Consider the following 15063-nt stretch of genomic DNA (forward strand, 5'->3'; position numbering starts at 1 on the left):
TATAAAAATATGAGAAAACACTCATGCGATGGAAATTGTATGATGTATCACAAATAAATAAAAAAAAGAAGCAGAATTGGCCAAATCTACCCACACAACAGTAGAAGAAATGTTGTTTTTTTCCATTCCTGGTTTAGACTTAAATGATCTTTATTTTAGATATATTGGGTACTACATGTAGTTTATACAGTTTATGTAGCATTTTCATTCTGAACATAGAACAGGGTATTCTGTATTAGGTGAAACTTTCTACCGGTATTAAGTTTTTCATTTGCGTGAAGTAAATTTTGCAATTTTCTTTTAACTTAAAGCACTTGTTATGTTATCAAATGAATAGTACAAGAAGAGTCTATCATTTAATTTTGTTTAAATAGGTTCATATAGATGCATGTGAGCTTGGATAAAGGGCAATGACAGTGTTTCATTTACCAATGCGGGATATAAATATGAATCACTATCAAACAATTTTTTTCATATTTTGGGTGTATACTTTGCCTTTGGAGGATCTTAATCTGTTTCAGAATGTATTGTAGAGTTTTGTAGAATTTGATTTCAAAAAGGTGTCATATGACCAGTGAAATACTCAATTTTGGAAATTGACTTAATTAACCCTTAGGCTGCTGATGGCGATTTTAAAGGCTTTGCAAACAGCTTGGAACCAGACCAGACACCGAGTAACTCAGCGTCTGGTCACTCACTCAGTCAATATATCCCCAAAGTTTTAAGTAAATTGAAAGAAATTTAGAATAAACCAGACGACATTTTTGAGCAGACGACAATTTACCCAGCATGCAAAGGGTTAAGTAAGGAAATGAACTTTTAAGAAAGCAAACCCTGAGGGATTTCTGTAATTTATTTTCAGTACAATATTAAAACCATCTTTAGTCTTTTCATGTGTTTTTCCCAATGTAGACGATTGCCTTTGCAATGTATAATTTATAGAAAATAAAATGTACTGAGGATATGGTCAATATATTTATTGTAGCTTTGTTTTAAAACCGATGTCCATTGTTGTAATTGATAAAAATAATTTAATATTTTTGTGATTTATTACACAATAATGTTTTATTTTTCCAGGGACAGAATGGTGCCAGGTCTTGACACAGTTGTCCCCCTTGAAACAACAGCTGCCTACGATATCGTAGACGTCATTACAGGGGTAGCTGATGACAGCCACTTTTTTGAGATCATGCCAGCATATGCCAAGAACATCGTCGTGGGTTTTGCAAGGATGAATGGACGGACGGTTGGCATCGTTGGAAACCAACCCAAAGTGGCTGCAGGTTAGTTTTGAAACAAAATATGTTTGATATTATTGTGGTATGATGGCATATAATGCTAAGTCACCCTGACTTCAGTATTAAGGTAATCTATCCTTCATTTATACCAAAAAAATGTTTCATTTTAAAACTACAAAATGTTGTTTGAATAGTTTGAAAGTTTTCAGCCAGAGCTTTTTGTTTATATAGAAATTATGATATTTTAGAAACAAATTAATTAAATTGGAATGAAATCATAGTAATATATGTATAATTACTTCCCTTTAATATATCATATCATAATTGCAGCATCATTATGGCGTGATGCAAAAATGTTCTCCATGCAAAACCAATATAATGGCTAATCAATATAAATTTAAACATAGAAATAATCTCGATGCTTTTATCTAATTAAAGGCACAAACACATCTTTGCATCTTATGATGCATGGCTTACTCTAATAATGAACTTAAAACAAATAAAAACATAAATGTTAAAACAAGTGACTATCAAGTTATTAGGTTAATTAGTAATCAGTCTTCAAAAATATATTTTTCGCATGTAAGTAAATGCCCAGTTGGGCAAGCAGTATACAAAGATTTACTTGCCGGAATTTTGTTTAACTTGCCTAGATGAAAATAATGCCAATTAGAGTGACTGATGAACATATAACCCCTTTTTTCACAATCTGATGCAAAAAGCAGACTGGTGCGGTCTCCCTTCTTAAGTTAAGTGTAGATGGTATCTCTTAACTTGCTTTAAAAAACATGAGGATGTTTGATCATTCGGTTGTAATTCTTGCCTGGCTTAAGTATATGTCTAAGACACGTTATTATCTGTTCCAAGTTTTTTCAAATTTTTGCCTAGTCAATGTTTTTCAAAGTTATTTACAAACATCTCTCAATGTTTTCTCTTATTATAGCTACACAAAAGTAAAACTGCACTAATAAATGCCATTGGCGTCTGTTCGGCTGATGGGCATTTAATTGACAAGGCTGTCAGCCGAGTTTTTCCCAAGTGTCCTTAAATACAATTGATTAGGCACTTAAAACAGAGGATTGCAGTCTTTATTGACAAGACTATTTTCTTAGTAATTTACAACAACACTTGTTATAGACTTTGTTATTCTTAACCCCCCCAGGAGGGCATGTTTATTGGTTCTGTTTCCTAATAAGGATTTGCAAGAAAGAACGCAGATCCTGTCTGTTGTATATGGCGTCTGATCGGCAAGTCCATATATATTGGCAGTGTTTTTGTCTCCTACCTTTTTGTGAAAGTTGATAGAGCCCTTAGAATTGCTTTAATTTTTGTTTAAAATATATAATTATTCTTGCAAAATGATTACTCTGACTTTCTCGTTATTCCTGCTTGATGGTTGCTAAAGAGACTAGACACCAGATGATACAAGTGCAAGAAAAAATGAAAATTGTCAAAAACTTGCATAAAATTTATATCCATGTGGACAAGGCATTGAATCTTACTAACTGATGTATCACATTGCTTACAACACATGTAGCTTGTGTAGTTTTTGCGATTTTTCCAATTCAAAATCTACTGAGTTTGTCTACCACGAAAATCCTAGTTGATTTAAAAATAGCGTCAGTATAAAATTTTATGTATCTTACAAATCACACGACTTTCACATGCTTAATTTACACACTATATACTGGGAAACCATTATGCACTATTTTTAAACGGTTTAACTCAGCTGCCATTCGGAGCTCCTCGGCCATTTTATCGAAAACAACCTCGGATGTATGCCGGTACATCTGTTGAAGTAGTTCGTAAAATTTGGAATTATATCATTACTTAAATGTAGTGTTTTAGAGTTGTATTCTAAGTTTAATTTTATTGTCATTGAATTGTATTATAGCAAACATAATGAAGAATCCCAAGAGTTAAGTCACAAAGTTTAACTGCTAAATAAAATTACTACGCAATCTACTTGCAGCGGACTTAAACGTACCACTTTTTGAGTGTATAAACCGTCCAAATACATCCGAGGTTGTTTTCGATAAAATGGCCGAGGAGTTCCGAATGCTCAGCTGCAACAGGGACAACATATTCTTTTAATCATGTTAAATAATGTATTATTGGCCTCATACTAGCTGTCACAACTCTAGGCCTGTTTTGTTGAAATAATGAATATTTTGTGGCTAAAGGTCATATGGGAGGTATAAACATAAAATCTTTCACGTTTCTTTATTTGATTTGTTGTTCGAAATGGTCGCTTTCATCTTTAAAAATTGCTATGAGCAGCATTGTAAAAAATGGGATTTTAAGCTTTTTAAGACCCTTTCGTTAGGATTGTAAATTTAAGTCTTGTGGAATGTAAATTTGGCTGAAATTTGGCCCTGATTTTAATTTTTAAAAAACTCCAATAACAACACTGATTTATGTCTTTTATAAACAATTTTCATTTATTTGCATATCTGATGTTTTAAGAAGAAGAAAGATGATTACTGATGGTTCAATTTTCAAATCACAAATCAAAAGCAATTTGCTAACTATGGCATAGAAGCTGCAAACATTCAAACATTAGTACTCTTGTTTTTATCACACTATACTGTATTTGTGTTTGTTTACAACAGGTTGCCTGGACATCAATGCGTCTGTGAAGGGTGCACGATTTGTGAGGTTTTGCGACTCATTCAACATCCCGATTGTCACCTTTGTAGATGTTCCCGGCTTCCTGCCTGGTGAGTGATTTTAAGGAGGTGCATGTTGCAATAGATTTTTGAATCAATTTTCTTAGTTGTTCTGAGAGATATTTTGAAACAAAAACTTAGGTAAGGTGTACTTAATTTTATAAATTATAATTTGAACCCGCTTCCTGACACTTTCATAGTGATAGAAAGTTTCCAGATCTTACAACATTTTGTTGTTCACTTGTAAATAAGATGGTGTTATTTTTATTATCAACATAATTTGTCATTAGAAGACAAGAAAACTAGGTATAAGTGCCATTGGTGGCGTCATTAGTATTGTCATTTTTCGAGGTATTCAATTTTAACCCAAATGCCTAAACTGATCCCTCATGACTATTTAAAATGTACCAGTGACAATTTCCACATACAGTAAAAACTCACTAAACCGGACAAGGTCCGACCTGGGCAAAATTTCCGGTTTAGTGAGGATTCCGGTTTAGTGAGGATTTGATATACGGAGTAAGTTTACTCAAAATATTAACTGAGTTAACCTTTAAAGGGAAGTTGATAACTTCAACTTAAATGATAAGTTGAAATAATTAGCATGTATTTAATATGATTAAAGCACATGCAAAAGTGATAAACATAATTAAACATTTTTTCGTTTTTATAATCATCTTTTTTTCCAAGTCTTAAAATAAAACAACTCGCGAAAATGACCACTTCATCTCCAATCAAAGTTCTTAATTTGAGTAACAAACAAACAAATTATCCGATTATCTGTAATTTAATGCTTGTTAAGTATGTTTGCGAGTTTAATTAACGCACTGCTCTAATTTGATTCAATCATAGAAGTCTTTAGATAAAACAACCCTCCAAAATGATCACTAAATTACCATTTCTAGTTCTTTATTTTCTGCAACAAACAAATTAATGTTTCAATCAATTTTCATTTCACAAGTTTGCTTATCGTGCGGCAGTCAATCCACAGCGCAATCATCATTATCGATTATTGAGTTAAAACAACATCACAGGTGCAATATGGCTAGGAAAATCTTGTGTTTAATGAATGAGGCAGTTTGTAGGACCAATGCATGCAGAAATATACCTCTCACATATGCAAAGACAGTCATTCTAATGTTTTCCGGTAAAAAATATTCTGGTGAAAGCTTAAATTAAACTTGATCCACTTGAAAACATTAGAAAAAGTGTTATTTCCCCTGCTTCATGCATTTTCATATTTAACAATATTTTGTTAGTCAATTTTTCAACGGTATGTATGAAGTGTAATGGAGGAAAGTACCCTGGTTTCCGACAATGGCAAAAACCATAAGTCAGGCTTGAAAGGCCCAGTTTACATATAATTTTTTCCTGAAAAATTTGAAAAACATATTAATGTGAAAGGTTAAGGAATGAAATTAATTTTGAAAACAATGGTGAAAAAGATATGTAGAAAAAAAAAAAAAACATATTACGCTGGCAACATAACGGAGAGTGCTGCTTTAATTGTTGAGTTATCATTTGAAAAAGAAAAATAATAGCAGACATTATTTTGTTTTGCTCTATTTTGCATGTCTGTTTTACAAAGAAAATTGGGTATTGGAAACACCACAATGGCATCATATTTGTAATGTCTCAGTTTTTTTTACTTGAGGTAAAACTAAGTGTTATTCTAGGTCATTTTACACTGAAAGCCATCTTGGGTATCATAGCTCTGATGATGTGTAATTATAAGCTTATTTCTGCCATACCATCAATCTTATCAAAATCAATCAGTTATTGGATAAATCAAATCAGCTTCTTGATTTTTAGCTCTAATTATTGCTGGATGATAATTATGTTGTTTCAAGACAAAAGCCCACAATGATATCTTCACAATGCATATCAATTATGGTGCATTTTCCTTCTATTTCTAGACCACATCTAACTGAAGTCAGAAATTTTCATCTAATAAAAGTTTTTGACGCGAAAGACGTGATCAGATTATAAACAAAATATTACCTCACCTTTTGTGTTGCATGGTAGACACATTGGCATTACTTACATCAGCATTGTCATCAGCATAACACTTCTGAACAAAATCGTGTCTTCAGAATTGGTATGCACATTAGTGATGGTCAGTAGATAATCCCTTTGGTTTAACAGGGTCACTAATACATCAAAGAACAAGATCATTTTGACCTAAGCTTGAAAAAGAATGGACGTTCCCAACATGCCACGAATATGATTTGCAAAATTCTAGGTCTAATAATAATAGGAACTAGAGGGACAAGACAACCCCAGAAGTAACATAGCCAAAACCCTGATTAAAAAGAAAAGGGCCCCAAGTGACACTACATGAGAGGCACGCAACGTACATGCAAGACATACACTACATGAGAGGCACGCAAGGTACACGCAAGACATACACTACATGAGAGGCACGCAAGGTACACGCAAGACACACACTACATGAGAGGCACGCAACGTACACGCAAGACATACACTACATGAGAGGCACGCAACGTACACGCAAGACATACACTACATGAGAGGAACGCAACGTACACGCAAGACATACACTACATGAGAGGCACGCAACGTACACGCAAGACACACACTACATGAGAGGCACGCAACGTACACGCAAGACATACACTACATGAGAGGCACGCAACGTACACGCAAGACACACACTACATGAGAGGAACGCAACGTACACGCAAGACACACACTACATGAGAGGCACGCAACGTACACGCAAGACACACACTACATGAGAGGCACGCAAGGTACACGCAAGACACACACTACATGAGAGGCACGCAACGTACACGCAAGACACACACTACATGAGAGGCACGCAACGTACACGCAAGACACACACTACATGAGAGGAACGCAACGTACACGCAAGACATACACTACATGAGAGGCACGCAAGGTACATGCAAGACATACACTACATGAGAGGCACGCAACGTACACGCAAGACACACACTACATGAGAGGCAAGCAACGTACACGCAAGACACACACTACATGAGAGGCACGCAAGGTACATGCAAGACATACACTACATGAGAGGCACGCAACGTACACGCAAGACACACACTACATGAGAGGCACGCAACGTACATGCAAGACATACACTACATGAGAGGCGCACAACGTACACGCAAGACATACACTACATGAGAGGCACGCAACGTACACGCAAGACTGCAAGACATACACTACATGAGAGGCACGCAACGTACACGCAAGACATACACTACATGAGAGGCACGCAACGTACACGCAAGACACACACTACATGAGAGGCACGCAACGTACATGCAAGACACACACTACATGAGAGGCACGCAACGTACATGCAAGACATACACTACATGAGAGGCACGCAACGTACATGCAAGACATACACTACATGAGAGGCACGCAACGTACACGCAAGACATACACTACATGAGAGGAACGCATTGTACATGCAAGACATACACTACATGAGAGGCACGCAACGTACATGCAAGACATACACTACATGAGAGGCACGCAACATACATGCAAGACATACACTACATGAGAGGCATGCAAGACATACACTACATGAGAGGCACGCAACGTACATGCAAGACATACACTACATGAGAGGCACGCAACATACATGCAAGACATACACTACATGAGAGGCATGCAAGACATACAATACATGAGAGGCACGCAACGTACATGCAAGACATACACTACATGCGTGAAAATAGCTTCATCAATAAATGTTGTGGTAACCGCCTTGGTATGATCAGTGAAGCACGAGTTCACAGTGGGTTTAAAGGGGCGCATATAGGTTAATGCCAAATTCTTTTTTTTTTTTTTTTTTTTAAAGCATTGTTATCATTAACTACTTTGATTGCAATGATCAAAATGAAAAAAGTGTATGATTTGTGTACAGATAAAACAATATTACCCTTTATAAATGGGATTTTTCAATTAACGGCTGTGTGGCCACAAATTCCCGAGTTAAGAAAGCGCCAACATTTTGCTCTTTTTTTTCTTTGTTCACAAATCATATTTTTATGCCCCCTTTTGAAAAAAGTGGGGTATATTGTTTTGCACATGTCGGTCGGTCGGTCGGTCTGTCTGTCTGTCGGTCGGTCGGTCGGAATACCAAATGGTTTCCGATCAATAACTTGAGAACGCTTTGACCGAGGGACCTCATACTTGGTATGTGTATTGGTCATCACCAGCAGATGAACCCTATTGATTTTGAGGTCAGTGGGTCAAAGGTCAAGGTCAGTGTGACCTTTACATGAAAAACGGTTTTCGATCAATAACTTGAGAACGCTTTGACCCAGGAACCTCATACTTGGTAGGTGTATTGGTCATGACCAGCAGATGAACCCTATTGATTTTGAGGTCAGTGGGTCAAAGGTCAAGGTCAGTGTGACCTTAACATGAAAAACGGTTTCCGATCAATAACTTGAGAACGCTTTGACCCAGGGACCTCATACTAGGTAGGCTTATTGGTCATGACCAGCAGATGAACCCTATTGATTTTGAGGTCAGTGGGTCAAAGGTCAAGGTCAGTGTGACCTTTCATGAAAAACGGTTTCCGATCAATAACTTGAGAACGCTTTGACCCAGGAACCTCATACTTGGTAGGTGTATTGGTCATGACCAGCAGATGAACCCTATTGATTTTGAGGTCAAAGGTCAAGGTCAGTGTGACCTTAACATGAAAAACGGTTTCCGATCAATAACTTGAGAACGCTTTGACCCAGGGACCTCATACTAGGTAGGCTTATTGGTCATGACCAGCAGATGAACCCTATTGATTTTGAGGTCAGTGGGTCAAAGGTCAAGGTCAGTGTGACTGTAAGCTGAAAAAAGGTTTTCTGATTGTCCATATTTTATTTTCTTATATAGTAGACAGTAGAAATTTATATGTCACTAAATGCATGAGTTGAAGTATCAGTTTTCAGTGAACATCTAGTTTAATTATGCCCCCCTTCGAAGCAGAGGGGTTATATAATTGCTTTGCACATGTCGGTCGGTCTGTTGGAAGACCAAAGCTTGTCCGAGTGATAACTCAACAATTCCCGGACCTATGGTCATCAAACTTGACATGAAGATTAGGTATGACCAGTAGATGACCTGCCTCATATGCATCCAATGACAAATCAGCTGTCATTTCAGTCCATGCATATTTCATTCAATTGTCCAAATATTTCTGGCAACTTGGCGCTCAGGGGGCATAATGTTTGACAAACATCTCTTGTTGTTTTTATCATTGAAGTCCAACAAGTATAACATAATAATTCATTACAATTAAAAGAAATGTTTTTACATCAACCTATATTCTGTCCCTTTGTGCATATAAAGACATTTAATCAAGGCCTTTTTTCCCCACAGGCACCAGCCAGGAATTTGGAGGTATTATCCGCCATGGGGCAAAGCTGTTGTTCGCTTATGCAGAGGCTACGGTCCCTAAAATCACGGTCATCACTAGAAAGGTGATGTACCACTTTATATATAAGTAATACTCAACAGTCACTGCTGTTACATTTTTCATTGATTGATTAATCTGTAGTGTGTTAGCAAGCTGTTCATTGATTTCAAAATAATTATCCAATAATTACTTTTAAACAATCAAATAACTTTTATGTACGAAGATAACTTTTGGACAACTTCGTTTATAGTAATAGTAAAAGTAATTTTTGGTTAAATATTTGTAAATCAATTAACATTTTGCCTAACTTTGAACAAACCAAGGAAATAACCAGTTTTATTCAAGAAAATATGCATTAAGAAAATATAAATTATTTATTTTAGAAAGATATAGTTGTCATTAATATTGTTAAATTTCATTACTAATTTAGGCGTATGGAGGAGCGTATGATGTCATGAGCTCCAAGCATCTCCGTGGCGACACAAACTACGCCTGGCCAACTGCTGAAGTGGCGGTCATGGGAGCAAAGGTGTGTAACTTTTGAAGACTAGGAAAGTTTTGCTTTTAAAGTAGAAATTATTATGATTTTTGCATTGTGTAAAACCAAGATTTTTCTAATTTTTTCTTTTATTGTTCAATATTTTTAAAATAATATTTGGAGGATATGTGTATTTTGAGATCCCTCACATCTGACACATGAACAATTTTTAAAATAAATGTAAAAATTCAGATTTTTTACTGAAAAGTAGATTATCATTGGGCTTTCCACATGCAGTGGATTTAATGATTAAACATAATAATGCATTAAAAATGTTTTGCATCAACCTACATTGCCTTTAAAAATGGCGAAAAAGGCCGCTTCACGTCAAATTTCAGATGAAATAATTTCTTAAGAAAAAATGAAATATGTTTTTTTCCAAAAGAAATAGAAAAACTCAGTGTCAAGACTGTGATCTTATTAAGATATCCTTTTGTAACTTGTCTGTATTTTGAAGAAAAAAAGATGAGGTATTGTTAGACACATCAGACTGATTCCCAGTTGCATTGTCCTTTATTGAGGAGAAATAAACAGACACGATTTTTTTAACAATCCATACAAGCTATTTTTAGACACCAAATGTTAACCTTTGGTTAGTATGCTTTGAGAGTGTTTGTTAGCTAGGAAAGCATTATGCACAATAATAAAATTATCAGATCCTATGGATGGTGATAGCATAAAATGTTAACCCCAGAAAGTTAATGTCAACCGAGGCGTTACGGAATAAATATTTTTGGGAAACATCAAAAATAAAGCCAATGTCAAAACAACACAATGGTTTACTGGAACATAAATAAAGTAACCATTGTTTACACCTGTTACATCTTCCAAACTCTTAGTGTCTACTTTCAGCTATATTTTATAAGCGCTTATTACACCAAGAAGCTTGAGAAAACTGAAAAATATATTTTTAGACTGCACACGAGGTTTGTATTAAAAAATAAATACATGAGACATTGTGGAATAACAATTGATGACTAGGTAGTCATGTGAGGTATAAAATAACAAATATTTACAGGGTGCAGTATCAATCATCTTCCGCGGGAAGGATCAGGCTAAGAATGAGGCAGAGTACGTCGAGAAGTTCGCGAACCCGTTCCCTGCGGCAGTCAGAGGTAAATGGGCGTGTATTGTTTGACTATGCTGTTTAAAAGGAAGATTTGAAATGGTTGTAAAATTATTGTTAGCAGTTGAATTTGTAAGCTGTGCCCTCACTAACCCATTCAAATTTTAGAAGTAAATGAATCTGTTGATGTGTATGTTTTGTACTTATAATATGAAAATCTAAGTAAAGTAAAGTTTGATTATGGGTCATATAGGGTAAAAAAGTAGGTCAATAGGTCAAATATTCAAAAATCATGTTCCTGCTGTAAAGGCCACATTTTCTTACTGTTATGAAACTTAATCATCACGATTGTCTATGAAATCAAGGTCAATTTTGATTATGGTTATACATACATGATGTCCATTATGAGGATTGACCTTAAGGTTATAGTTCTAGAGACATTGACAAGGTTATACATAGAACATGGCCATAGTGGCAATTGGACTAATGAAAATAGTTCTTGATACATTGACATGGTTTCAGGAAATATATTATAATTATATGCAACAAATTGATATCATTTTCCATTTCCATTCCAGGTTTTGTTGATGACATTATTGAACCAAGGACGACCCGGAAACAGATCTGTCAAGACTTGGACGTTCTGGCCAGCAAAAAGTTGGTCAATCCATGGAAAAAACATGCAAACATGCCGCTTTAAACTAGTGGTATTATGTGTATGAGATTATTTTATTGTTGAACTCCTGTAGTGGAAAATAGTGTAGCGACTATGTTTTGTGTGTTAAATAGCTGTGAATGAATTTATTTATGAGGGGTTAATTCAGATTTTATGATTTAAGGTAAGTGTGTTCACTCAAGCATAAAGTGTGGCATAACTATTCTTGGCACCCCAGCATATCCATAACCTATATGATATAGATTATGAATACACTGGGGTGCCGAGGATGGGCATAACATGATGCGGATCAACTACTGATTTGGGAACATTTAACATTTTTTAAAGGCTCAATTTAATGTGAACAGGTCAGTTAATCGGCACATCTGTCAAATTTTTATATATGTCAGGTTCTTTAATCTTTTTGTTGTTATAAAATGGATGTAGATCTATACATTGTGCATGTTGAATTATAAATTATTTAATGGATTGTTAGAGTTGGAATGCATTTTAAATACATTACATGGCTTCCAAACCTTGCTTCGATGGACGAGAGTGGCCTAGTGGTATGGCTGTCCGCCTCTCACCAAAGAGGTTGTGGGTTCAAGCCAAACCAGGTGTATCTTCTTATGACCTCTCCAAAAGAGCACAGTACTGGATTCTGCTCAGGAAATGGACTCCTGATTTATTCATATAAACTTTCAGCTGTCATCACAAAAGGGAAAAAAAATTAAAAACCTTGCTAGAATATTTTAAAAAATTATAATCTTTCAAGCATGATTCTTTGATGGAAAGCACCAGCATACATGCCATATTTCTGAGAGGCTTCCCAGGGGATTTTGGTCTGAATTCCAGGGGATTTTGATATTACACCAGGGGATTTATACGCGACGAAAATTTGCGCAATATCTGCATTTATAATATGAGAATAAATACAGAAATACACTCAAATTATAATAATTTTTGGACTTAGTCATCATGGTCCTTCATGGAATTTCACACTCATAATATTATTGATGCTTTCCACTGTCAACCTTAAGCAAGTTTTGAAAAAAAAAATAAAAAAAAAATGTTTTTTTAAATTCCAGGGGATATGGACCCCCCGGCGGGGGACCAGGGGATGGGTCGAAATTGCGGGGGATTTTTCCCACCGCCGGAGGATATGGCATGTATGAGCACCAGTAACAAGTCTGATTGTTTGGATTTTGCCTGAATTTCCCTCCACCTATACCCATATTTTTCATTTCATGTGTGAACATTATATCTGTGTATTCTTTCTTAAAGTGATTTCGTATTTTAAATAAATACATACACATGTATTACAAACAAGTGATAAGCCTTTAACTACTTACTAATTAATGCATTTCTGTAAAATATTGATTACTGATAACAAGATTGTAACTGTGTTTTAAGCTCTACTGGCCAAAGGCCAGAAGAGCTTATGCGATGGTAATGTGTACGTAGTATGTGCATCCGTGCGTTCGTGCGTCTGTAAACAATTGCTTGTGAACACGATACAGTCTTCAGTTTTGATTGTATCTCGATGAAACTTGTACAGTATCTAGATATCCATTAGAGCTGGGTTCCTTTCGAAAACCAGCCAGATCCGCCCATGCATGCCTAGATTATGGCCCTTGATAGTATAAAAAAATGCTATTGTGTAAACAATTGGTTGTGAACACGATACAGTCTTCAGTATTTATTGTATCTCAATGAAACTTGTACAGTATCTAGATATCCATTAGAGCTCGGTTCCTTTCGAAAACCAGCCAGATCCGCCCATGAATGCCTAGATTATGGGCCATGAAAGTTTTAAAGAAATGCTCTCTATTTTTAGCCAGGTTTGCATGAGCGAATTCTATTTTTAGCCAAGTTTACATGTACATGTAAATTCAAGTCTAGAGTTAAGGGAGACAATTTGCAAGTCTAGGATTTTGAGAGACATTTTGCTTTTTGCTTCTGCAGCTGATTTTGTGAATTACTCTGCCTTGTTCTTGTTGAAACCCCAAAGGCCATTTTTTAGCTTTAAGTTCTGTAGTTTGCGCATTCATCTTAACAAAATTGGTTGTGAATATTTAAGTTATGCACCTGATGTCATAACTGGCCACACCCAGGGTTCACAGGTTTGGTAAACATAAATCTGGAAAGGTTTTAAAATCTTTTTGTGTGTTCATGCATCCATCTCAGCAAAATTGATTGTGAATGTTTGTTCAAATTGATCAATGTTGTCCTAGGATGCCCTTGACTTTGACCTTTTGACCAACTTTTTTAACTTTTAAAACTACAGAAATTTTTACTATGAGTACAGCTTTGAAAGCATTTTTTATTTTGTCAGATGACTTTTACTTGGCACATATTAAAATAGTTCATGGAACTAATCTGCTTACAATACTTTCTGGGCTCAGATGTTGAACGTGCTACGTTTTCAGGTAAGCCAAACACAAAACATAAACCATATGTCTGTTGCCTTTTACCCATACATACATGCTCTGGATTGATATGACCACAAAAGCCATGCCAGTAGAGCATAGGCCCTTTTGGGCCTCTTGTTAATAGTTGAACAGCACAAATATAAAATGATTGGTGAGTCTTAAAAGATTTACTGTGATCAACTATAATCTTGAAAGGAACAAATACTGTGTCTTCCTTTCAAATAAAGCATGGTATCCTCCATAAGAACCAATTTTTCGAAATTTATTCATCCTTTTCGGTAAATTAAAAATAATTGTTAATTGTGGTACATCTTATTTGGAAGTAAGAGTGCATCTTTAAATTATATTTAAAATCTAAATTTGAATCATAGGAAACCATTCTTTTTAATCAAGATGTTAATCCCAAAAGGTAACCATTGATATTAAAATATAGAAAGTTTTGTTACCTTCTTGTATAAATCCAATGAATTATGTATTTTTTGCATCTCAGGAATAATTTTCTTGTAGATTGAATTTATTTGTAACAATCTTCATAATTACCTAAAAATGCTGGTATGTGAGTTTTAGTCATTACAAACCATACAATAACTTTAAGAAGTCCCTTTTCTTGTATGTGTTTTATTTAGATGCATATCATATGTTTCATGAATATCTATAATGTATATTATATGTATAGAACAGTTACTACAGGAAAGCTATGCTTTTAGATATGCACCTACATTTATGTTTAATAAAGGCTTTGTTATAGATCTTGTTATAGCTGTACAAAATAAAACTTAGTTTTTGTATAAAACGTTTCTTATCAATAAATGTAAGACCTATTGATAAAATTGACAATTTTGCTACTGTACAGGGTGATATACAAGTTAGCCGGGTTCCCACGCTACCGGGTAAACGGGAAAAAGTCGGGAATATCGAAAAGTCTGTTCCCGGTCGTGAAAATGCCTTGAATTTTGCGATTATAGGTTAAAATCGGGAAAAAGCCGGGAAAAGTAATATTTAAAGTTCTAACTGTTTTGGGTACGAAACTAGTAAAA

At 35.3% G+C, this 15063-nt stretch overlaps 1 protein-coding gene across 3 annotated transcripts in view; it reads left to right on the top strand.

Moving 5' to 3' along the window:
- Positions 1-14773, top strand: part of LOC128219598 (propionyl-CoA carboxylase beta chain, mitochondrial-like) — a 35525-nt gene extending 20752 nt beyond the window's left edge. Inside the window, exons 10-16 of one of the 3 annotated variants that reach the window (XM_052927432.1) lie at positions 1078-1283; positions 3851-3958; positions 9299-9399; positions 9766-9864; positions 10892-10988; positions 11518-11655; positions 12683-14773. In XM_052927432.1, the coding sequence (XP_052783392.1) occupies positions 1078-1283; positions 3851-3958; positions 9299-9399; positions 9766-9864; positions 10892-10988; positions 11518-11639 (733 nt within the window). In that variant the 3' untranslated portion in view covers positions 11640-11655; positions 12683-14773. Of the gene's footprint in view, positions 1-1077; positions 1284-3850; positions 3959-9298; positions 9400-9765; positions 9865-10891; positions 10989-11517 lie in introns of all 3 variants that reach the window. The other 2 variants (XM_052927433.1, XM_052927431.1) reach the window with 2 other exon arrangements.
- The last annotated feature ends 290 nt before the right edge of the window (positions 14774-15063 follow it).

Source organism: Mya arenaria, chromosome 15 (assembly GCF_026914265.1).
Source record: "Mya arenaria isolate MELC-2E11 chromosome 15, ASM2691426v1".
In the NCBI taxonomy this organism is placed as follows: domain Eukaryota; kingdom Metazoa; phylum Mollusca; class Bivalvia; order Myida; family Myidae; genus Mya; species Mya arenaria.